Source organism: Calypte anna, chromosome 8 (assembly GCF_003957555.1).
Source record: "Calypte anna isolate BGI_N300 chromosome 8, bCalAnn1_v1.p, whole genome shotgun sequence".
NCBI lineage: Eukaryota > Metazoa > Chordata > Aves > Apodiformes > Trochilidae > Calypte > Calypte anna.
Window position 1 is genome coordinate 24,655,410 of NC_044254.1, and position 26,755 is coordinate 24,682,164.

Sequence of the window (26,755 nt, forward strand, 5' to 3'; positions counted from 1 at the left end):
TCATTTTAGACCAGCTGGGTAGAAATTAACACAATTCTGGGATACATAAAATGAAGTGCTCTTTCATTTTTAATTCACTGGAAACTTTGAAGGAAAGAAATGGGAGCTCTTTTAAAAATGTCAGTTTTCCCCTCATTTTTGTAAATAATTCCATTTACTGTAGAGATATAGAGATACAAACATATACACATAGTGTATGCAGTTTAATACCACAGTAAGTGCTCAGTCAAAATAAAGAAAATACAAATTGTATGCAAAAGAAAAAGCAGAGCAGAATAAAAATCCCCTTCTTTCATTGTTTCCGAGGCAGTCCTACATTTTAGTGATAACCAGATGAATTATTAAATAAACACAAAAAGCTAATAGCCTGGCTACTCACAAGATACAATACTGTCAAAATTCCAGCTCGGAGCTTTTTCAATCCACCCAGATGACCTTGTACAAAAATGCTTGTTTTGATTAAGTCTACTTTGCCTAAGCTACAAGGCCATGTCTAGTGACAGCTGCACTTGGGAGCAACCTAAAACAAATTTTATCTTAGTGGCACCTAATCCAGAGACTGGTACAAGCAGCATGGAAAAGTCAGTGTCAGAATTAAACAATGAAGGCTTTTCTAGGAACAGATGCTTTTTGCCTGCAGCTGTAAAAACCTTAAAACAATCCTATACCCCACTGTCTGGTCACGCAACTATCACAAAGCAAGGCATAAATTTTGCCACTTATTGCAAATGTTTGCTGAGAGCTTCTATAACCCTTTTTAAAAACAGTTACAGGGATTTCTTGAGGGTGATTATGAGGCCATTTTATCCTTGAAATGAGTGCAAGGATCTTCAATTTAAACCCACGATTCTTCGTTTAAAAAAAAATAATAAATGACACAACAAAAAGAAACCACTAAAGAATAACTTTCCAAGTTCATGTTTCACACAGACACAGGAATATAGCTGAAAATCTAAAGGAATGAGTTAACTGGAGAGATAGCACAGAGTTTCACTAAGATATTGTTGACTGGACAGGGACAAATGTTATTCCTTCACATCTGAAACAGCAACTGGGTATTTTCTTTGCATAGCAATCACACAGCAATGCAGCACAGCACCATCACAATGCTGCTAAGATACTGTTGACCATTCTGCTGTCACCTCTCCTACATTAACAACTACTATGGCAAATATTCTCCTCACTGCAACTCTCCAAAGAAAAAAAAAATCTCCTTTCTATTGACTGAATGCAGTAATAAACTTTAAAGCAGAATACAAACTCTCGCTGAAAAAAACTTCTGAAACCCAGTGAATAAAAGAAAACCTTCAGTTCCCAATTAAGTGAGCAATTTACAATGTCAAGAATCTACTTGTGCTCCATATGAACCGATGGGGTTTTTAGATTAGCTTCTGTTGTGTATTTAAAAGTGCTAGCAGCAACATGATTTACATAAGTACAATATTTTCAAATATTTTTTGACCAAGCAACCACTCTAAAAATTGTGAAGTGTTTCGTTTCTTACTCAAAAAAAAAAAAAAAAACAACAACAACTTTTCCAGAACAACAGTTCATTAGCACCTCACTATTTATAAGTATAATTGGGTTGTTTGATGAGAAAACATGAGAGAACACTGTGCCTACTATAATTTGCACAAATACAAATTTCATTGTTTGAAAACAAACCAGCAATTCAACAAATGTTGGGTTTTTTTTAAAAAAAAATAAGTGTGTATCATGCAATAATAGAAGTGACCATATTATAGTTAACATAGGATAGAACAGTTAAACCACACTCTAGTACACCTTAGTTTACAAGCTGTAAATGAACTGCAAAAAAAGCTAACTTTAGTCTTTCATTTATGATTCAACTAAATAGAATTTTTACAGATAGCAAACGCTGTGTTATTTCACTAGATTACTGCTTTTCCACTTTAAATAGCACGGGAACCAGGGACATAGCTCTTTAATATGTTCATAAAGCTGCTTAGGTTTTCTTGTCATTTCATGCTAACACCTTTTTAATAGCCAGCATTAGGACAGAAGCCTCGCATGAAAATTCTCCACCCCAAAAGTAAAACATAGCAAACATTCGAAATCAGAATGGCAAGCCAGGGTTTTAATTGCAGCTCTTAAAAAATTCAGGGTTTTAAATTAGGTCTTGATCCCCCAAAATCCTCAGCATCCTTAAATTACACGAGCAAAGCCGTTCAATTCAAGACGATTACTTCTAAAATAAGGACACCTCACGTGGCTGAGCATTGACGGAGCCGAACCCAGAACCAAAATTATAACAATGACTCCTCATTACTTTCAAATTCAAAGAAATTGATCCTTCTCCTTTGAGAGTTTCTCTCAAACCCAGCTATGCTTAGGGGTGGAGTGTAACAGAGACAGAAAACGGGAGAAAGGAAGAAGGGAGATGGAAACATCCACCCCAAACTACAAGCGCTGACAAATCGAAAGCTAACAGATGTGTGACTTCTAATTAGTTATAATAATCTGGGCTTCCATGCTATTGGAACATGCCTCCCCTTCCCTTGGAAATCAAACAGGAGTTTTAAACCCTCTGGGTGCTTCTAAATTTACTCAAGAAAAAACCTCAGCCTTTCAGCAACTTTTAGCTATCTACAGTGATAACTTTATGAAAGAAAAATATTAAATTATAATTATCCTAAACAGACACAGTCTTGTGAAACTAACCCTACATTCATATGAAAATACAAAGCATTGACTATAATGAATTTGATTCATCCTTGGACACAAAGCTTTACCACAGTAAACTCAGTCAACTGTTGCTCTTGCTTTTATATTCATAGTACTTAAATAGCGCACTTTAAAACAAAAAAACCTCCAATTGGCTTTTCATACACCCACCCTCCCCAAAAATAACGCACTTGAAAAACCCAAATGATATGAAAAGGCTTCAAGGCCTCTTTTCTCCTTTTCACAGCACTTTTTTTTTTTATTTCTGTTTGCAGTAATCTGCCTTTCACTTTCTCATTGCTACAGAACAAACGAGGAGGCTCAGCACTTTGAAAAGGGGGCTCAATGTGTAATGGGTCCACTAGAATTAATTTAGTTGCACCAAATCCATTGAGCAGTGAGGTTTTTTTTCTCCTCTCAAATCATTTTGAGTCGGACGCAGCCCCCAGCCTTTGTAATTCTAGTAAAGCACTTAAAGTGCACAGTAGGTGTTCATCAGGACCATCTGGTCAAAAGCAAAACAAGCTGCTGATTTTGCCTTTGAATAGAATGAAGCAAGTGTGAATTAGTCTCTTCAATTAGCACTATTACAACCTGTCAAGTGCATATTGTAAAACAGGATTATTACAGTATTGGTCACCAGTGCAATTATTTACTCTCTGCCTTTTCTTGCATATAAAAATCTCCATGTTTAGTGGGTTTTGATAACTGAAGAGCGTTTCTTTAATGATATGCACGTCCAAACCCATCAAAACCAAATTACAGGTTATGAAACATATTCTGTCAGGACTGGATTAAGCTTCATAATTAATAGGGGAGCAAAGAGTGCCCTTTCTTTATCTCTTATTGCCATTTGTGTTTCATAAAAGCAACTGAATAATGGGAATCTATCTTTATCAATACAACCTCTTTGAAACAGACCAGATATTAAGACATTTTAAGTGCCTAATATAGCTATCACTTTGAAGGGGTACATAAAGGGTATTTTCTTTTTATTTCCCAAGAAACTTCCCTTCATACAATTTCTAACACATGACCATTTATAAAAAGTTTGAGGATTTCTTTCAGCAAATACATTTTCATTTGGCAATGTGCTGGCTTCCTTTAAAAGCAAGGTAAAAAAACCCAAAAACACAAAACCAAAAAAACAAAAAACAAAAAACAAAAAAAAAAAACAAAAAAAAAAAAAAAAAAAAACACAACCACCACAAAAAAAACCCCACCACAAACAAACAAACAAAAACACCAAAAATTCCAACCCAGGAAGTCAATTTACCTTTATAAAACCAGATTTTTCTCCCCTTGTTTGAAGTCAAAAGCTAGCTTGCTAGCTGGCACTCATTTACCACCATAGAACACTGAGGCTATGACAGTGATAGATGTTTAAATTATGTATAGTGGTGTTATGACTCCCCATCAATGGAATATCAGTTTTACATGACAGATTTGAGAGGTAAAGAAAATGTTTAAATTTCCCAAAGAGAATATAAATCTTGAGTACAATCAGTATAGCAACAAGGTATTTTACTACCTTCTCTGATACTAGTAGAATAATCAAACCAGAGTGCAGAATGCTTGTGCACCTCCTATTAAATACCAAGAAGTGTCAGCTGCTGATTTTTATTAGCATAAGAATAGTCTTCAACAGTTTGAATCAAGTAAAAAAAATTCAAACTATAAGACAACTGTTTCTGAAAGTGTTAATGTATATACTACCCTAGGATATCTCCATATTCTGATTGCTGGCAAATGTATTTAATTGTAATTACTTAGCTACAATATTTTAAAAAAAACCAAAACATTATTTATGTTTTGTGTCCCTGTGCCAATCCCTGACCTTTACCATGGATGATCTCACCCAACAACAATTGGAATTGTAAGCATTTTGTACAGATACCAAAAATCAAATCTGAATACTGTACGAGACCTCCTGGTGGATTATTTTTCTGTATTCTGAAGGCAATTCATCTGGTTACCTATATTTACATATAGAAGTCTTTTAAATAAGGTTCCTGCCTGCACATTTATAAATGGTGGGTCTGTTCCTTGTGTCACATTTATCCACTTATCCAAAAAAATTTTACAAATTCAGCACAAAGGACTTCAAACCATCCCCAGGGTCTGTCAACAGAGAGACTTTCTAGTTTATCTCAGCCCCAGCAGTTGTATGCACAAATAGTTCCTCCTCCTGCCTGGAGTGCTATTGGATACATTGCTTTTCATATTCCACCTTAGCCAGTAAGTCTACAGGGAACAAAGAACAAATATATTACCTATGACAGGTGACAGGGATGCTAAGCAGCTATCCTGCCATTAGGTTATTGGCTAAAGGAAAGGAATAAAGAGCAGATGAAGCTACACAGAGGCAACCAGTATTTAGGGACCCATATTCTTTGCATTGTTTACAGAGATTTTCTGTTTTACTAGGAATTATAGTGCCTGGTACATGCTTTACTGGGTATCCTCAACTGGAACCTCCAGCAGTTACAAAATAAAATCATCAATGTCCATGAGGCCAAAGGTTTCTGCATATTTAACTCCTCCAGCCCTTGCAGACATTGGATACTTCTGTAATCCTGCACACAGGAATCACAAAAAGGCATCAAACTCTATGCCAAAAGTAAAGCAGATAAATACAAACACTTTGTTAAATAGCTCTGAGTATTATTTTCTACTGAAAAGAAAAAAAAAAAAAGTGAGGAGCTGACTATTATGACAAGAACTCTTAAGTCAAATAAGTTTATCACAAAATAGCTTGGCTGCTCCAGGATGAGAACAGAATCTTGCTTTCCACTAAAAATGTAAATATTCCCCCTCTGAAAAGGACTGCCCTTCGTTTCCATCAAATAAGAGAAACCATGACTTGGAAAAATGACAGGAGTTGGAACCTTCCATTTTAAATGAGGACAAGCTCGTGAGAATAGACAGAAAGCAACTGAAATGTGGCCATGTAATAATTCAGCACAGAGCTTCTCAAATCACAAGTTCAAGATTCTCTCACTTTACATACAGCCTCTGGAAATTATCTCAGCAGAATAAAGAGCAAGTATTCAGACAGAAAACTTCTTTAGACTTGGAAGTAGCAGGAGTTCAGTTTGTTAGAATTATCCTTATGTAACCATATAATGCCTTGGAAAATTATTAATTTCCAGTCTCTAAAATGGCATAAAACTTACTGATTTCCACTGTAAAATGTGAATCATGTAAAAAAGCAACCCTGATAGTTCCCAGAACAGTACCTGCCCAGAACAAATGTAATATTGCAATTTTACAAGAACAAACAGATGTCAGAAGTCTGTGACACAGCTTCATCTGAAATTTAGACCACACATCATCATTAACTTTCCAGGTTAACAAACTCCCTGCCCATCTCACAAAAAAACCCACCTCAAAATCTGATATCCAGAATTTTGGACAAGTTTGGTTTCATTTTTAATTTCATTTCTGAAGAATACCTCTGGGCTCATAATCAATAGAACTGCAGGTGACAATTTTTAAACAAATTTCAAATCTTTATATGAAATTTAATACATAAACAGCTGAAGATGTAGATAAAGCATGCTAAAAAAGCAACATTATCCAAAATCTACCTAATGAATGCAAGAAATTGTGGAAGGACACACGAGCTCTATGGCTTCAGGCTTCTCAGAGAATTTTCTGCCAGTTTTTTTCCCCATGAAACTCCAAGATGTCTTTAAAAAAACAATTCAACCCAATATCATTTACACTATTAAACATGCATTCTAAGCAACAAAAAAGGACAACAGAGAACTGAAGCAAGAGTAGTTCAGGAAAGGACAGTTGAGAGCTCACTGGATTTTGCATTTAATCCATTGCAAAAAATTTATGCCAGTTCTGAAAGGGTGGTGGGGCTGGGGTTTTGGTGTGGTGTTTTGCAGGGTTGTTTTCCTTTTGAGGAACTTGGAAAAAATATCTATTCCTTAAAACTTGCAGCAGTAATAATAAAACCAAACTAAAGAACTAGCCCTGGAGAGACAGTTGCACGCAAGTGTGGCAAGCAGTAGAACATTTATAGAATTTTAAATATTTCTTTTAATAATTGATGTAGTCATTTTGAATCTTTCTGCATAGGATATAACGTGTGAGTAGATTGCATTAACACTGCTTAAACATTTCAACTTGTCAGTATCACCAAGTCGATTTCTGAAATATTTGCAGTATTTTCCCATCGAAACAGTAATAAAGGCAGAATAAATATATGCCACTGCTTTATAATCACTGAACATTAATGAATATTTTATGTCTTTTTAAATCTCCCTGTTTAATTTAAAAGGGTGAAATTAAGTCTCCTCCCTGCAATATGCCAATTATCTGTAAATCAAACAATAACTTGGCCATTATACTCCTTTTTGTTAATATACCAGAAGCTAATTTGAAAACACTGAACGGCAATTTTAGGTAATAATTGAATAGTCCTTCCTGCCCTCTTGTGGTTGGCAACTGCAACTAACAGCTTTTCCAGAATTACAAAAATATACCAGAAGGAAAGTAAACTATTAATTTGTTAAAGTGTGAACAAGAAAGTGAAGAATAAAATAAAAATCTAAGAGTCCCTGGAGAGGACACAGTCAAGGGAGAGAAGAGAAAGAAAGACACCATGAATTCCTCCAAATTGTACAGACTAAGAAGGTTCATCAATCATTTGTTAAAATGCTCACTCTATGCTAAAAAAAAAAAAAAAAAAAATTAAAAAGCCATTAGGGAGTTGACACATAAAACACTGCTTGTTTTCTATAATTAGACAAATGTTCACCGACCCTTTTACCTCTGCCAAATCCCCAGTGGTTTCCTTGCACAGACACATTCACCTGTTCAGCATCAGCTACACAAGAAGGGCTGGAATTCTCTTTCATTTTAGCCTCTGAAGTGGTCTTCATAATTGTATACAATCTGTTGGGTGTAATACTTGCATGCAACACAGAAAGGCACAGAAAGGTTTGATGCTCCTGCTGGTTATAGGGTGGTTGGGTTTTTTGGATTTGGGTTCTTTAAAAGGGAAAATTTAACTGAATTTTAAATTACATTGACTTTATATCTTAATATGTTGACTGTAGCCTGCCATTGCCAACAAACAAGAAAACTTCAGTGCATATAACAGCAGCCAACATTCCCACACACTGTCACAGATTTGGGTCCCTTTAAGCCAGGTAGGACCTACCAGAAAAGTAGTAATTGATAAAGCATAAATAAAAACCAGACAAGAGGTATGGCTGCATGTGTTTTCTTTTAGATCCTCACAATTTGAACATTAAAAAAAAATATTCTGATAATTTATTTCCATAAATATTCAAATTATTTTTAATTGTAAAGAGTCAAAGCTTGGCCCCTCAAGAAACAAACTGTTGCAAGTATCTTTGTTTATACTATTAAAAAAAACCCAAACACAAAGCCCCAGAACTTACTATAACAGATTCCCCTGGCTTTCAAGAAAGGGAAAGATCAGAATTTAGATCTTAAGGATTGTAACATTCACAATGAAAACAGTTAATGATTGGTTTTCATTGCTGTATGACATTTTTTCTCTATAGTTCATATTACAGAACTTAAAATAATTCTGCATGTCAACATGTGACATGAAAAACTTCAATAAAATCTGTTCAACCCTAAAAGCCTGAGAGTAGTGTCAGACCTATAGCAAACATACATTTAATTTGAAAAGCAAACATTTAATCTTAATATTTTGTTATGTCAGCTCTGAAGATTCACATTTCCAGATTGTTTGTCATGTTTCCAGAAGTTAGTGGGTTATATGGAGAATAACATCCAAAACATCTGACATTAAACATACCAAGGAGCACCAGACAGCAATCCTTGACTTTAGAAAGGCAATTTAAAAATATGCTAGGGCTGTGTGTTCTAAATTCAGAGAGCCCAGAGTCATACTCCAGATATTTGCTGCTACAGGACTTAATTCTGACAAAGTTCTCTACAATATCACCCCTTGCTGGCCATTCACAGAACAGCAGAGATGTCCATTATACACAAAACCATTTGCCAGTAAGAATTACAGCACTACCACAGCAACCAGCAACAGCAAAGGTGCCCACGAAATGGAGAGAGCTGGTGAAAAGAAGGGAAGAGAGAGGGAGCTTCAAGGGGCTTAAAGATAAAGTGTAATTGGAATAGTTGTTTTTCCTCATCACTCTAGAATAACTCCATTAACAGTGCTCATATATTTTTGCTACTACAATGCAAAAAGAAACATCTTTTCTGTATAATTTAGCAGCAACCCATTTTTAGGCCACGTTCTTTAATCAGATTACAGCTATCTCGCTGATCCAGTTGATTAATCCAGAAAAAAAAAAAAAAACACACACACACAAGATAAAAAAATAAAGGAATATCCATCAAGCCTGTGTAAACCATCTTTTAACAGAGCTGGCATTAGCTATAATGAGCTACATTTATTCTTCAGCTGTGAAACAGCACTCACCTCCTGAATGGTACTGCTTCCTGAGAAGTTGAGGTTGTACTCCCGCTGGACTTCTCGATGGGTGACAATCAGCATGAAGTTCTGATTTAATGACTCCTGCAGGGCCCTGAAATGGTTGAAAGAAAACCAAGAAAATCAGGGATAAGCATGTTATAGCTTGTTTTACAGTTAGATGCAAAAACCCCAGGGTACCCTAAACTCTACACGGACAAGTCCAGGCACAACATTATCATCTCTCTTTTCACTCTTAAATGCAAGGAAGCATGCTGAGAATGACCAAAGGCCATTCCTGAACTCCTTCCTTAATAAGGTGACTGCAGCCTTTAAAGCTCTTCTAATGTTAAGTATTCTCAAAATTGGGAGAGTCACATTATCTTTACAAACATAGGGTATATTTAGCACTCACAATGCCATTACTACCAGGCTCGTAAGCATATTGATGACCAGAGAAAATATCAAGCTACAATGCACATTTAAAAACTGATGGTGAGTAGAACAAGGCAAAGCATGCACTCGTTTCTCTGGGGTTACCTGAAGCATAAACCAAATTGAAATTCTTCAGCTCAGCTTCTTTCAAAGCCCAGAAACCCAGCTAATTAAAACTGGAAAACTCACCACAGCAAAATTTCTCATGTGGCTACTGAGCATTTGGGAAAGTTAGTTCTGCTCAAATTGTTTTAAATGTACATTAAAAGATCTTTAAGCATATGAATTAAAAAAAAAAAAAATAATCCTAAAATACAGATTAAATGGACCAACTATACGTTCATGTTGTCACAAACTTGATTTGGGTTTTTGTTGGGTTTTTATCTATGAGTCACAAAACACCTGGATGTTAAAAAAAGGCATCTGTTTGCTTAATTAGGAACAAAATTATGCAGCCATCTACTTTTCAAAAGAGAAGGCAGGAATTCTGTTGGAGACAAGGCAATTACAGCTGTGCACAATCTTACAGAGGCTCCAAAACTGCAGCAACACTGTAACATAGCTTGGATATCTAAACAATACTTACACAGATTTGACTTGTTAAGTGCCAAGTGGAATTAAATTTGGCTTATTCCATTAGTTTTTATTTATTTTTAATCCCATACTCTTGAAAGAATGATAAACTGTTTGGGTTTTTTTCCTTCACATATTCACTACTCCATGACACTTTAATATCTCGTAGCAATAAAGGACAAATTCTGTACAGAGATGAGCACAGATGTATCTTAAGATACAATAAGACAAGAAAGGCTGCTGGATGATTCGAGTCCTGATTTGTTAGTTTTACCTTCTACTGAAATTCCTGAGCTGCAGTTTTGCTGCTCAGATGCTAAGGAACCCATGCAAAACTCACTGGATGCTCTAGCAAGAGATGCAAAGTTTGCTTTAACATCTCCAGACAAATTACCTTAAAAAATATCTTCATCAGCAACTTAATTTGGATTCTGTGACATCTTAAACATAATAATCAAATACTACACAACAAAATCATGAAGTGCTCTTTCTCCTATTTATGCATTTGGAATATGAAAAATTATTTTAATTGTCAATGCTTGGTATGATAAAGTCTGTAAGAGACATCACAAATGGAACTGAAGTCATCTGTGCTAGGTGTGAACTTGGCTGCTGCATTTGACACAATATCTTGTAAGAAAAGGCTTTAAAAATTTAGAATACTTACTTGTGCTTCAAAAGAGGAAAAAAAAAAGTCCTGAAAAGTTATATCCCTATTTTCAAAGGTAAGTCTCAACAGTACCTTCAGCATCACCATAATGACATTTTCTTTTGGGAAATATTCAGTAGCAACCAAAATATCCTGCTGTGCTTTTGTAGACTCTGCTTTTTTTATTATTATTATTTAATAGTGTTTAATATTGTTTACATATTTATTATTAATTATTTAATTTCTCTGAAAGCATTAATTACAGCTTATGTGAAAGGCCCTGGATTCCATACAGAACCACACAAGGCTGTTAAAGCTATTTTTGACATAGCTCATATTTTCATTCTGTAATTGATGTAAAACCAGAATGAACCTGGTTAGTTTGATCAACTAATAGATCTCTGTATCTATTCATGATACACACGCTTCAGGACTAACCAAAAAACAGTATTCTAATAAAGGCATCTGTTCATAGGAAAGGTTTTCCATTTCCCTATTTCTCCTGGGTGTGATAGGGAAAGTATTTAGAAAAGAAAAAAATACTCTTCAAACACAGTTAATTTAAATAAAGTGCCTTAAAATTAAAAGCCTCAAATTTTTGATGTCACAATTTTGACACCTCTACTTTTTGTATTTCTAAACAACATAAGCTGAATGTTCTTAACAAATAAATTATCAGTCCATACTCGTAACTAAAGTCAAAGAAGAGGCTGAAAACTGAGCTGAAGAGAGAAAAAAAGAGGGAGGCTAAAGAGAGAAAAAAAAAAAACTGAAAATTTTGGTTTAAAAAGTGTTGGCAATTAAAGCACATGGTTAATTATTCACTTCTTCTTCAGGAAAATAACATAATGAGGAATTTTCCCTCTGCTTACATAGAAATACAGCTGTCTACTGACCCAACCCCTTGAGCTCCTCCTTGATCAAAGTCCCACATGGTCTGATAACCCTATAGAACTCTGCTTCTAAAACATACCTTGCCCTAAACTTGTATTTTCAGCCATTAAGGCTATGATCAAATGTATAAGTGTATTTAAAGGAGATTTCTCCTTGACAGTAAGCTGTAGCTTATTTTTATTTCTTTTTAGGTGCACATAACTGTATTGAGAAGCCTGACTTTGAACACAGTGCACATTTCTAAACTTTTGGCTTCAGTGTTTGCAGCAGTTTCATTTTTCTGCAAATGTTATCAGTTGACTACAATCTTCCAAATGAAACATCTGCATTAAAAGGAAAAAAAAAAAAAATCAGGGCCAAACCCCAGGTCCCATTAAAGTCAAGACAGATTTTCTTTTTCTTTTTTTGCCATCAGTGCTAACAGAATTTAATTACTCTGAAAACTAATTAGTGGGAAAAGAAAATCAAATTCTAGGAAACAGGATTAAAGTAGGCCACTCTTAATAGCATCATTTCCCCCTACTGCAAACCTGAGTTTTCAGAAGCATTTGCTTATAGGTTATATATTTCCAGTCCATCTTTTTCCCTCAGCTGAATTACACACTGACTATTCAGCACAGGAGGCAAGGGAACTTCATGGTATTTTTGAGCACCAATCTTCCATTAGAGGAACCCACCAGAAAACAGAACCAAGAACAGACCAAAGAAAAGAGATCTGAGTTCAGGCATCATGTTGAACAGATTTCTGGCATGAGAGACTTGCAACACTTTGGGGTTTTATACATTGCTTATACAGAATTGGTCACTGGCATTATCAGGATGCACAGAAACCTCAGACATGGACAAAGATTCACTGGGGCTGAAACCACAATATTAAACAAAAATGCTCCTCTTTGCAACTTCATTTCTAAGCAACAGAAGTTGAGATGTTTTTTCTTCCACTGAACTGAAAATAACAGAAGTCAATTCAGAGTCTGGCAAGAGCTTATTCACTGCCTACTCAATCCAAAATTCCAACACAGCACAATTACAAGTTTAATAAATTAAGAATAGAAACAATATTTAGGAAAAAAAAATGTGTAACTGCAAATAATGCAGATCTTAGGGCACAGCAGCTGTTTGATCAGTCTGTGCAATGCTGAAGCAAAATGGCATCAGTACTGCTATTTATTATATGTTAAGCTTCCAGTTTTACTGCTTTTCTATTCTTCTGGTACAATTAGCATGTAAAATAGATTGTTTGTATCTATTCTTAAGTGACTGCCTTAATGCTTTATTTTTGATGTAATACTTTGCTTTTTAACAGCACTTGTTTTGAAATGTCAGGAATATTTTAGGCTCTGAAACCCAAAGAATATGTTTAATCAATCAGCAGCAAATGCTCCTTTTCATTTCAGTTAAGTTTTTCTAAATACATTCAATATTTTCCCTTTGGCAATACCATTCTCAGTCACATGCAGATTTCTCCAAAAAATCTCTGAATTTTATCTAACTAGGTATATACACAGGGTAATTAATATTTCCATTTTAAACTTACAGATTTCTACAAGCTCATGTCAACAGAAGTCCCAATTTACTGTAATTACAGATTATTTACATTAAAACAAAATAAGAAATCAGTATGTAAATGTAATGTTTGTTGTAGCTAATGCAGCAGGAGGTGGTAGATTAGGTTCAAACAGCAATCAGTTAGCAAATCTGGCTAAGATGTAAATGAGCAGAAGCCCTTTTGTTTACACTCTATTGCATTTTAAACTTCAGGATTTTTAAACTGTCTCATGAGCAGATGTGAAAATAAAACATTAATCTTACCATTCCTATTGAAGCTTTCAAAGTAACTAAAGCAAGGCACTGCTCCTGTCCAGCTAACCAGATAATGCTAATAATTGGAGTTGCAATTTACACTGCTCTTAATTAACACTTGGCTACAGTTGGGAGTGAACAAGACACCGAGCAACAACCACTGCTCCACTGAAACAACCTAAAACACACACACACACACCCAGCAATACATGGACACATCATGTAAAAGATGGGAGGTTTTTACACATTAAAACCATTAAAATGACAACTGACAGAAAAAGAAAAAAATAAAAAGAAGAAAAGAAAAGGGGAAAAAAAGGAAGAAAAAAGGAAAAAAGAACAGAAGAAAGGAGGGAAGGAAGGAGGGAAGGAAGGAAGGAGGGAAGGAAGGAAGGAGGGAAGGAAGGAAGGAGGGAAGGAAGGAAGGAAGGAAGGAAGGAAGGAAGGAAGGAAGGAAGGAAGGAAGGAAGGAAGGAAGGAAGGAAGGAAGGAAGGAAGGAAGGAAGGAAGGAAGGAAGGAAGGAAGGAAGGAAGGAAGGAAGGAAGGAAGGAAGGAAGGAAGGAAGGAAGGAAGGAAGGAAGGAAGGAAGGAAGGAAGGAAGGAAGGAAGGAAGGAAGGAAGGAATTAGAAGAAGAAGAAAGAAAGGAAGAAGGAGAGGAAAAAGGAAAGGGGGAAGGGAAGAGGAGGGAAGGGAAGGGAAGAGGAGGGAAGGGAAGGGAAGAGGAGGGAAGGAAAACAGGAAGGAAAACAGGAAGGAAAACAGGAAGGAAAACAGGAAGGAAAACAGGAAGGAAAACAGGAAGGAAAACAGGAAGGAAAACAAGGAAGGAAAACAAGGAAGGAAAACAAGGAAGGAAAACAAGGAAGGAAAACAAGGAAGGAAAACAAGGAAGGAAAAAAAGGAAGGAAAACAAGGAAGGAAAACAAGGAAGGAAAAAAAGGAAGGAAAAAAAGGAAGGAAAAAAGGAAGGAAAAAAGGAAGGAAAAAAGGAAAAAGCACGGAAAGAAGAAGGAAGAAGTGCCTCCAGAATATGCCAGATAGAAAGAAGAGATGATCAGGATGCCTGAGCTCCATGGCCTGACTCACACCCCTACACTTTTGATGCTCTCCTCTTCTGCATTCTGCCAAACCTTTTCCCTGAACTGGGCACTTCCAGCTTCCAAGAAGCACCCAAGGCACCAAAGGGAAGGGAGGTCACTCTGAGGCAGTGAAGCACCTGATCTTACTGCCCACCTTAGAAAAAGGCTGCAGCACAAACACAGGACTTTCATACTCCAGCCAGCCAACTTCTAGCCAATGATTACAGAACTACCTCCAGCATGGGATGTCTCCTTTCCTTCAGTATTACTTGGCCACTGGTGGGAGAACAGAGGGCAAAGATACTGTCCATGCAGGGGGAAAAAAAAAGGCAAAGGTACTGCAAAATCCATGGGAAGAAGAGGAGGCAATGCCAGAGGCTGGTGAGACCACAGGGAGCATGGAGGAAGAGGGCTGAATACTGCAGCCACTGGGATTAAGCAGAGATTCACTGGATCCCAGGTTTCATCACATCCACAGCTCACAGATTGTGTCTTTCTTGTTCCAAATATTGTATGTGGGTAAGTATGTAAAAATATGTAGAGCATAAACAGAAGGTGTAACCCTACAGGTGGTATTTGACATTTCAATTGAATCTTTTCATTGCAACTGATTAGCAGGCAGTAATAATTCACTGGTTACTATTCTAAAAGTAATATTAAACTATATTATTAACTATAAAAGCTTTAGATATGCCAATAATGAATGAAGATACCCTAGGAGATTTTTGCCTGCTTAAACTGCAGGATTGCTTTGCCATTACATTTAGGTGTTAGTTTTAAGTCAGTTCTGGCTTAAACCTATTCAGTGTCACAATAAACTTCAATGCCTGTGTACCAATAGGTTGGAGAAGGAAGTTTCCCTGTTCCCCCCCAGTGTCAAGAACAGGCACATATTAAAGCTTCCAGAGCTGCAACCAGAAGGATCCTTTTAAGGGCATTTACATAAAATACCATATACTGAAATCTCAGCCTTTTCAAATATCACTTTCTGGAGGTATTGAAATCACAACTATTTATCTCTAGTGCAAAACAGAAGGCATTTGAAGAGAATGACAGATGAACTCACAAAGAGGCAAAGTTCCTTAACATCCATTAATAATAGATGTGAGCATCATGCTTTTAAAAATTGTGGGTAACAAACTAATCTGAATAATAACTGACCTAACAGTAGGCAGTAAACAGTGTAACTGGGTTTGGTACATTGCTTCAATTAGATGTGTTTTGATCTGCATTGATGCTTTAATTGGAGGCAAGCCTCCCCTTTCATCTAGAATTTATGACTTCAGGGAGATGATCTAGCCTTCAAATTATCCTTGTTTAAGTAGCCACTAATTAATCATCCTTTGCTATCCCAAAGCTACCAACTTTTTCTTAAAAATATCCAGAACTAATCTCCACTATGGAACAAGTAGAAACACTTTGATTTTACTAGCAAGTAAAGTTCTTTCAAAACTATTCATCCAGATAAAAAGCTGAAGAACTGTTTTTAAAAGCAGTTTGTTGTTATATAGTTTATTGCAATAAACATCCTTCAGACCCCGTTTTTTTCCTGGAATTGAAGACATTCAATCTACAATGTACAGAGATACATTGAAATTGACATTAAAAAACCCAGACAGGTAGTATTTAGTATTTTCACTGTCCTTCATTTACCTGTTTAAGTAGTTACTGCCCTCACACCCAACTACAGCTCCTGTTTGCACCTACAGAGCACATACAGTGCACATACAGCTCACCACTGCTCTCTGCTCCCTCTATTCCAGTGCCATTATTCCCTCTCTTAATGCTTCTTCCCATTACTATTACTATTATTATTATTATTACTGTTACCAGCATTCTTTCTTCCAGACTACAGGGTTATGTGCACAAGTACCTTTTAGTGATAGAAACCCTTTTAGTCATTAGGAAATCAGTTGTTTATCCCTATTGCTTGCCAAATTTCCCTCATCAGTAACAGGACTGCATTTGTAGAATATTCTCCTATCAACTAGAACAGCAAAAAAACAACTCCCTCTTCAGACAACCTGAAGGCATCCGAGTCCAATGGCTTTTACAATCTGACCGATTCCTGGCTGAGGATCTGGTGCAGAGCACAATTCCTGGGCCCCCTCTAGTGGCTACAGGAAAAAATTAGTATTTTCCTGGCAAAAAGCAGATGCAGGTCTGCCTTTGACAAAGGGAAGGGCAATCCAAAATAATCAAAGTAACTGCAAATTACTTTCTAAACCTAAAGATGTGACACTTGCTGAAATAACACTTCATTTTCAAATCTTAGCAATATCCATATGAGCACTCACTGTTAATTTTTTGAGTACTCAAATCAGTAATAAAAGATACCCTGCCCAGTGGAATTTAATTATTCAGCCTATTGATTTAAAAATCCAGAAGGATAAAATGTAAAAATGTAAAATGTAAAACGTAAAAATGTAAAAAAATAATGTACCAAATATTTCAGAAGAATAATTCTGATCTGCTGGCAATGATTTATACAAGTTTACATTAAGCCAACCAGCATATTGCAGTAACCTACAAAAGGTCAGCTCCCATTTCTCCACAGATTTTTGTTAAGTTCACATCTGGGAGGTGTGAAATTCCTTATGTACCCAAATGGTTCATGTACCACCCCAGGGATTTAAGAAACAACCTAATTTCCAACAGCAAGATGTTCATCACAGCACTTAATAGAGCAGTGAAAACACTTTGTATTTACTGACATCAGATTCCTGTAAAGATACATATGGCTTCATAAAATACATACAAAACCAAGTCAAACAACTAGAATTTATGGCCAAAAGACTTACCCAGAATGACTTGAAGAAGGAGGAGGCAGGTCAGGTGTTAGAACATAAAGACTATTATTTTTTGGCAAGTGTAGAGTTTTTAAAACAGTCTGAGGAGAGAAAAATAATTATAAATATAAAACATTTACTAATTTTGATGTATTACTACTGCTACTTATTTACAATACCACCAAACAATCTGTTTTGTGATCTACTTACTGTTAACTTCATAACATCCATTTTGTAGAGGGGCTGTGTTATGTATAATACAACAAAAGTGATTTGCCCTGGGGTTTTTTTTTGCTATGTTTTGGTTAAGGAGTTCCTTGTGTGCCACCCAAGACATCCTAAAACTGTTTAAAACTCACAAGTCTTGCTTTGTAATCCCACCCACACAGATGCTCAGTTTAAAACTCTGAATTCAGTTAACTGAAAACACAGTTGAAAACTTACACTATCATCTACATCTCCAGTCTTCCACCCTTTTAACAGCATTTTAGATGAAGGAATCTGAAGTTCATTTTCTAGAATATGTTTGATATCTCCTAAAGAAAAAAGAAAGAAAATACATGCTATACACACTTACTGGATTATTTCAAACAGCACTGAGCTAAGAGCAAGGAAAAATTTACTATGAAAACCATTTTTAATCTCGTTATCATTTTAACATACATTTCAAGCAGTAATGGACAAATGAAGCTAAAAAAATATATAAAAATCACATAAAGCATGAATGATTGGAGAATCACATGAGGATTTGATGATCTGGACATATATTTGAAGAGTTCTACACTGCTTATGCAAGGCATAAACATTGGCAGATGAATGCTGTCCTGAAGCAATGGGCTTTGCCAGCAACAAAGAGGGTGCATATTTTTGGTACCCAATTCCTTTATCAATAACCCTAACCTAAAGAACTGGAGTCTTTATAACAGTTTAAATGTTCTGACAGCTTTTTCAATCTTTTGCATGTTTTGATGCTCCTCTCCCTGTAGTTATTACAATCATCAAATAATTCAGGCTGGAAGGTACCCTAAGAAGCTCCATCAAGCCCAAGCCTAGCTCAAACGTCTGATTAAACCAAGGGTTTGTCCAGCTGACTCTTGAACAGCTCTATGGATGTCTGGCCAATCTGTTCCAGTACTTCACTACTCCCACAGCTGAAAAAAAGGAAGAAAAAACCAAAAAAACCCCACAGAAAATCCTTCTATCTAATGGGAATTTTCAATATTGCAAATTGTATCCATTGCCCATCACATTAAGGGTCTGGCTCCATCTTCTCTGTGTCCTCCCAGTGTGCAGTTGTAGACATTGGTAAGGTCTTTGCATCCTCCTCCCCAAGCTGAACAAATCCAGCTCTCTGTGCCTCTCCTCTTATGTCACCTTTAACTACCTCACTGGCACCTGCTGGACTCACTGCAGTGTCAAAATCCTCCGTGTACTGTGGATCTCAAAACTGGCTGCAGTGCTCCAGATGCTTTCTTGCAAGTGCTGAACAGAGGGGAATAATTATTCCCCTGATCCCCTGGCTACACCCATGCCAACCCAGTCTAGGATGTCACTGGCCTTCACTGCAAGGGTGCACACATTGCTGATGCACCCCAAGATCACTATTTTTATACATGTGTTTTCCAGCCTGTCAGCCCTCAGCCACTTATCAGATACAATAACACCCTATCCCAGATGCAGGACTTCAGCTCTGCTTTCTTTCCATTTCATGAAGCTCCTCTCTGCCTATTTATTCAGGTTGTCCAGGGCCCTCTAAAAAGCAGCCTTGCCCTCCAGAATATCAGCCACTTTCTCTGATCTGGTATTCTTTGTCAGCCTGCCAAGAGCACTCACCTTAACAGCCAGGTTTTTAATAAATACCTGAAGCAACACTGGCCCCAGGACCAACCACTGAGGGATGTCCCTGAATGAGTAACTGTTCACAAGTCAGACTTGGAGCTCAGCAGTGCAGGCAATTATCCATCTACCTTACCAGCCTACTTACCCAGTTTTCTTAAATGATATGACTACAAGAATACTACAGCAGAGTGTATCAAAGGCCTTGCTAAAGTCAAAATGACATCCACCATTTTCCCCTCATCCACAGAAACAATCATCCACTCATGAAAGGCAAACAATGTTGATTAAGCATAATTTGCCCTTAGCAAACCCCTGCCAGCTACTTCAAATCACCTCCTTTTCTGTGCCCAGGATGGGGTTCCTGATCTTCTCCACAGCCTTCTCACTGACCAAGTTCAGCAATCACCACTGAACAGTCAGCTCACTTTTTCCTTAACCTTTCTTTTCATCCTGATGTACTTACAGAAGCCTTTCTGATCCATCTGTGGTTTCAGCTCAACCTGAGCTTTGGTTTAACTCCAAACCTGCATCCCCTGGCAACATCTCTGTATCCCTCCTGGGTAGCCCCATCACTACCCTCCACCTTCTGTGTACTTTCTTTGTGCTTTTAGCTTAGTCATAAATTCCTTGTCCTTCTGCCATGCTCACTCCTCCTTCTGCATGTTGGGACTGCTCTTGTGCTTTGAAGAGGTTGTCCTTGTAGATCAACCAGTTCTCTCAGGCACCTTTGTCCTCAGGGATGTCTCTCATGGAATCCTGCCAAGCACATCTCTGAAAAAGCCAAAAATCTTCTTTCCTGAAGTCCACAGTGGAAATTCTGCATTTGCCTTGCCTGCTTCTCTCAGGACTTCAAACACAAGGCTGCTCTCAAGCTTCTATGCCAAGATACAGACAGAAGTTCTACACTTACTCCTCCTGCCCTACAACTTAATAATTTGTACCTGAAAGAAGTTATTAAGAAAAGAAAAACTAAAATAAAATACTACGGCTTCAAAATTCTGTTTTGATCATACCTTTATGTCTGCTTTGCATGGATGCAACTCAGTGCAGTGCAGTGAGAAACATGAAAGGCTAATTAGAAATTCAAACTAATCACCACGAGGTGGCACCAGCCAATACCAAATCGAAGGCTAAAAAGACAAGTAAGGTTCAAAAGTTTCAGTTTCAAAATTTCATCACAGACATCAGCCTACAGCACTGAAAACTGGTTTAGTCAACTGTTTCTTCCTTTATTTCCTTGTTTTGATCTGGATACAGTTTTCACTAATAGTAATAATTGTAATAAATGTAAAAAAATAACATGCTCTGCAATACTAACAACAGCATATTTCTAACATACTGCTACAAATTGCATGTTTAGGATAAAGACAATAAAACTTATAAAAGAAATCTTGATTTACACAAACAAGTCAAATAAAAATTGAAAAAGAAGAATGCAATTATGCTTCTCACACTGGAAAAAAATTTCTCTAAATCTTGTCACTAATCCTAAAAAGAAAGAGATGCCATACAAATCCAAAAAATAAATGCCAAGATCATCTGTTTATTAGATTATATCTACACTAATCCTACCCAAAATTACATTTTCATGCCTTAATCAGTAATCTCCATTTTGTTTCTGAAGCAAGTTCAAAGAAAAATAGATTTCAATATAAGTATTTGATAGATCACTAACCTTTAAAATGGATTAGTAAAATTTTGCTTTTTTTAAAGCTGCAAAGAGATTTGAAAACAGTTAGTAGCTGCAGAGGCTTCATTTTCAGAGGGGATTTTTTTCTTCTTTGAGGGGTTTTGTTCTGCTTTGCTTTCCTTTAGGATCTAGATTTTTGGGGTCGGGTCTTTCTCGATCGTTTTTGTTTTAAACAAAATTTTGCCACCATAGTTTTCATCTCATTTTCACAAATCCTTACCAACTGTGGAGCTGTCTTCAAGTACTACATCCACATTTCTGTCTCTGTACTCAACCCTGAAGTCAAGCATTCGAGGCTGTCGTTCCACTATCTGTCTGGATGGCACTACGTGGCGAAATGCTGAGGATGAGGAAGGAGTTGAAGAAGCTGCTGGAGAATGAGTGGTGGGGCCATATGCTGGTCCATGTAAAGTCTCCCCACCATACTCACTGGAAGAGAGTCACATGAGAAGGTTTCAACAGAGCAGCTTGATATGTTTAAATAAAAGTTAGCAAAAAAAAGAAAAAAAGAAAAAAAAGAGGGGTATTATTTGCTTGCTGTGGTCCAACAGCAGACACCTCATGAATAACCAGGTCTGTCATAGCTGAAAACACTGGCTTTTTAATAATTAGCAAAGAGCTTTCATTATCAGCAATATTAACATTTCAGTGACTCCGAAGTGCTTCAGCTTAGATGACAAATGGACATTTAAACCCTTATTTCAGTCTAAAGTTCACTGTGCAACAAATACCAGAATTATCTGGAGAAGAAGTTATTCCAGTTATTTCCAGTTCCAAGAGTGCTGTGACCATATAAAAATTGATACCATGGCAACCACCAGCTCTCTACCTCATTTGCCTAGTATGCCATAGGAATGGGAACAAGAAACAAAGTTTAAAATACTGCACATGCTTAGGCATTTTCTAATACCACCTTAGTGGGAAACAAGTTCAGATATTAAAACAGTTATGTACTTAAGGTAAATAAATGATGATCATGAGGTATATGTTGCAAAAAAATACCTAGAAGTACAACAGTAAAGCAATGCTGAATTCTAGCTTGTCTTTATTCAAGTTCAAAATCCTTCAAGCCTCCTGGCCATTGGTATAAGGATGTCTCCATACCTACTTCAAGGTTACGTGTAGCATTACAAGTCAGAATAAACTGGGAAACCCTCACTTTCCAGAAGCATTTAATCTTCCTCAGTGAGCTTCTCCACAAGAATCACATAATTGGGATTAGAAACAAAGGTAATAAAACACAAATTAAGGCATGCTAGTCAAGGAAAAAAAACCAAAACAACCCTACTTATGATGTAAATTTAGAAGGCAAGAATCTTCACTGGGAAAACCTAGAGCTTTGCCTTGTAGATGCTCTTCTCAGGAAATTATCTGTCCTGGACAGTTAGAGGATATCATGAAGAAGGATGCAGGTTAATAACATGTATGCACTGAAACAATCCAAACACAGAAGGACTTAGGAAGTGCTGAGATGTACAACTGTCTTATTTCCATTTTTAAACAGAATTTAGTTGAAAAAAATTATTCTGCCTTTCTTGAAAATACCATGAGATACCATGTCAGTGGAAATGCTTCTTATAGCAAGTTAAATCTGTCATCTAAAGGAGGTCTGAACTTTAAAAAGCTTAAATGTGGCTGGCATGCATGTCACTGAAGTGTCAAAATTTAGATTCTATAGGAAATCCCATCATTGTGCTTTCCACACTTGAAAAACAAAAACATGTTCAGGAGGTTCGGAAGGAGAGACACAGACTCAAAAACCCACACTCAAAGGTTAAAGACCCACTTCAGAGGTCTAAAAAGCAGAGGAAACAGTCTTATTTTCAGTCCTTAAAACAAAGGATAAACACCAAGTGATGTTATTGCCTTAAACCTGATGTCCAGCTATGAATTAAGTACTATAATCACTTTGTTAACAGACCAGAGATACACTGAGTATCCTCATTCTCAGAACTGGGTTTGTGGGTTTTTTAAGCAACACAATTCTAAAACAAAACTTATTTTTTCTCCATCAAAATATTAACATACTTCCAAGTCCAGTTGTATTAATTCTACTAGATTCCACCACAAAAGGCATCCTACATATCTGAATGGCAACCTCTAATAGAAGATAAAAGCCTCAGCTCAGTAGTGAGCCTCAACTGAAAACCATTGGAAACCAGACTTCTGAGTCTTTGGAGCCTTCTTTTCAACCTCTTCCATTGGGAAAAAAATAAAATAAAAGGAAAAAAATATTTGAGATACATTTGAATGTCTAATCATTGCTAAAAATGAATAAACTAACATTGAAGAAAGCTGTAAGTGGACACTGGACCAGCTTGTTTCCCAAGGCAGGCACAATCACCAACCACTCCCCAGCTTCTTACACAAACAAAAATTCAGGTATTTTGAACATAAATGCTTTGAGGTCAGGACTTAATAACATAAGCAGAAAGAGTGCTCAGCACAACCAGAACTGACCTCAGATTGACTGAGCAGCCTTTATCGTAAGCACTGAGTAACTTAAAGAGCAAATAAGGTTTTATCCTGAATCAAAAAACTGACTCTTAATGAGAGCTTCAGTAAGTATGGAAAGAGATGCCAAAACACCACTTTATACATATCCATTATGTATCTTTTTTCATCAGTAAAATAAACTTTTTTAAACACTACATTTAAAAGCTCTTTTGCTGTCTCTCTCAGGGAATTCAATTCCTGTTCTACTGTTTTCCAGTTGCCTCATCAGGACTTGGGAGCTCATGCTTCAGTGACTCCAAGATACCCATGAATCAATATACAAGCCAAAATTTAATTCAGAAGCTGAAAGAAAATCAGCAAAGCTACTTTTAGAAGGGAGCAACCTTCATTTACCTATCACAGTATCTGCTGTCTATGATTCAATCTAATCTATGTATATAAAAATGTTTTTTGGCAGGAGACAAAAGAGCATGGAATATACATACCTTTAAAAATGCATAAGAAAAAAGATAATACTTAGCCAGGAACATCTTTAGATTTGCCTTGCAATTTTTTTTGATCTGTGCAGGAAAAAAAACAAGCCCAGACTTCCAAGAAAGCATACCAAAACCCAGGCTTAGTAAAGAGACAACCCTGCATAGAATGACTCAATAACCAATTAATTCAAAATTTAAAATAACTACTGTAGATAGATGTTTGAGCTGATTCTCCCTGAGTATGGGATAAAATTAATGTTAAAACAGCTTTGCCAGGAATTTAATTTGTAGGTCTAGAAACTGCTTTAATAGGAGACTTACATCATCATCTTAGCACTGAGGAACAAAATTATAACTATTACACAGCACCATTCTCTGTTTGTACTACTCCAGTCTTCTCTGCTTACCTTTGCAGAATGCCATTTTCTTGTGGTATTACACCATTTATAGCTGCCTGAAAAGAGAAAATACATTTTGAGTCAAGCACACAAAAATACAACATAAGAGCTCTATGTTTTAAGGAGTGATTAACAGCTTTAAAATATGCAAACAAAAGTTCAATAAAGACATTCTTGATAAACTATACTGTCATTAAAGTACTTGCTCAAAATAAAAAAAAACATACCTAATGAAAATGAACATAAGTGAAGAGCAGGGTCCTACATGTGTGTGATGGATCTCCCAGGTGGAAGGCCCTGGGAATAACCCTCCTGTCCCCTGCTCAGTAAAACTCTGAACACATGACAGGTACATAGAATCATAGAATCATAGAATCATAGAATTAGCCGGGTTGGAAGGGACCTCAGAGATCATCTAGTCCAACCCTTGACCCACCGGAGCAGTTGCTAGACCATGGCACTGAGTGCCACATCCAGTCTTTTTTTAAATGTCTCCAGGGACGGAGAATCTACCACCTCACCGGGCAGTCCATTCCATAGCCTAATCACCCTCTCCGTGAAGAAATTCTTTCTAATATCTAACCTAAACCTCCCCTGGCACAACTTAAGACTGTGTCCTCTTGTCTTGTTGAAGGTCGTCTGTGAAAAGAGTCCAGTTCCCACCTCGCTACAGCCTCCTTTCAGGTAGTTGTAGGCAGCAATGAGGTCTCCCCTGAGCCTCCTCTTCTTCAGGCTGAACAGCCCCAGCTCTCTCAGCCTCTCCTCATAGGGCCTGTGCTCGAGTCCCTTCACCACCCTGGTTGCCCTCCTTTGGACCTGCTCCAGGACCTCTACATCCTTCTTAAACTGAGGGGCCCAGAACTGGACACAGTACTCGAGGTGTGGCCTAACCAGGGCTGAGTACAGGGGAAGAATCACCTCTCTGGACCTGCTGGTGACGCTGTTCCGGATACAGGCCAGGATGCCATTGGCCTTCTTGGCCACCTGGGCACACTGCTGGCTCATGTTCAGTTTCTTGTCAATGCAGACTCCCAGGTCCCTTTCTGCCTGGCTGCTCTCCAGCCACTCTGTCCCCAGCCTGTAGCGCTGCATGGGGTTGTTGTGGCCGAAGTGCAGGACCCGGCACTTGGCCTTGTTGAACCTCATCCCATTGGAATCGGCCCAACTCTCCAGTCTGTCCAGGTCCCTCTGCAGAGCCCTCCTGCCTTCGAGTTGGTCCACACTGGATGTTCACATCCAGTGAACATCCTGCTTTCAGATAAATTGAGATAACAGTGCACAGCCTGACAGCTTGAACAAAGAAAATCTGGTGTTTCCCAGAAGTATCAGACCTGCCCATAAGTACAAACCTGCCCAGCTGCACACACAGCACATGGTACAAGCCTGATGGGTTCCCAAGTTGCTGAAGTCAGTGCAAGCAGCCACTCACCAGAGCACAGGTCTGTCCCCATCACACCTCTGGTCTTCCAGAAAACCTGATGCTAGCTCAGACACACAATCTAACCTCTTCAGAGTCCTCATGTGCCCGGGAATCACAGAAATTACTAACCTCAAATTAAACAATCTTCAGGTAGAAAAGCAACTATTTTAAAATTAAGGTTTATCCAGTTAAATATCACCCCATGTTGTCCAGATATGATGATAACAAAATATTACTTATAGATGTGTAAGTACAAACTCAGCAAGCTGCAGTCAGGTGTCATCTTATTTGAAATTACAGAGCTGTTAACTATGAAAACACCCTCATTAATTCTATCATACATTAAAATGCATTATTTTTTAAATAGCCACAACCTACCCTCACTGCAAGTCCAAAAGCTCACTTCTAACAAAAATTGTCCTCTAAGCCTGTTAGAGAATTGCTCCATTCTATGCTGCAGAAAGTTTTAATGCATTCCCAGCACATCTGATGCTACACCAATATAGATATATACTATATATTTACATATACTATATATACTATATATATATATATCTGATGCTATACAAACTTTGTATATATATATTGCTATACAAACTTTTTTTTACTATACAAACTTTGAAATTAGATAAACCAGGATGAGGGAATAACTTGGAAAGCAAAGTGGACTCTCTTCAACAGTATTTAGGAGACAATTTATGTCAGATTGCATCATAACACCAGAAATGTGTTCTAAAACAATCTTGTTTGTAAGATTTTTCAGATTTGAGGGGCAGTGAAAGTGATGCTATGTGAGCTGCTGAAGACTTACACATTTTACTACTTGGCTTATTCTTCTGCTTATTGTTAAAAGATGTCAGAACTCAGTACCCAACTCCAGTACTCAACCCAATTCCTAGCCCAGCAGTAGGCAGATGAGGTGGAATAGCACAGGACAGAAAGAGAAAAAGAAGTGAAAGAGTTGGAGAGAGAATTCTAAAAAATCTAGAGAGGAAAAAAAACCCAAAAAAAAAAAAAAAAAAAAAAAAAAAAAAAAAAACCCAGATCTCCAAATACCAATTCTTTTTCTGCTCTCTGATGATTGTTATAATTGCTGTTGTGTTCACAGGTACATACTTGTT

The 26,755-nt window shown here is 37.1% G+C and overlaps 1 protein-coding gene across 1 annotated transcript in view; it reads right to left on the reverse strand.

Moving 5' to 3' along the window:
• Positions 1-26,755, reverse strand: part of FAF1 (Fas associated factor 1) — a 163,834-nt gene that overhangs the window by 104,231 nt on the left and 32,848 nt on the right. The window contains exons 3-7 of the mRNA XM_008493946.2: positions 24,224-24,270; positions 21,104-21,312; positions 17,799-17,890; positions 17,367-17,455; positions 9,140-9,245 (exon numbers count right to left, since the gene is read on the reverse strand). Of these exons, the coding sequence (XP_008492168.1) occupies positions 9,140-9,245; positions 17,367-17,455; positions 17,799-17,890; positions 21,104-21,312; positions 24,224-24,270 (543 nt within the window). The remainder of the gene's footprint in view (positions 1-9,139; positions 9,246-17,366; positions 17,456-17,798; positions 17,891-21,103; positions 21,313-24,223; positions 24,271-26,755) is intronic.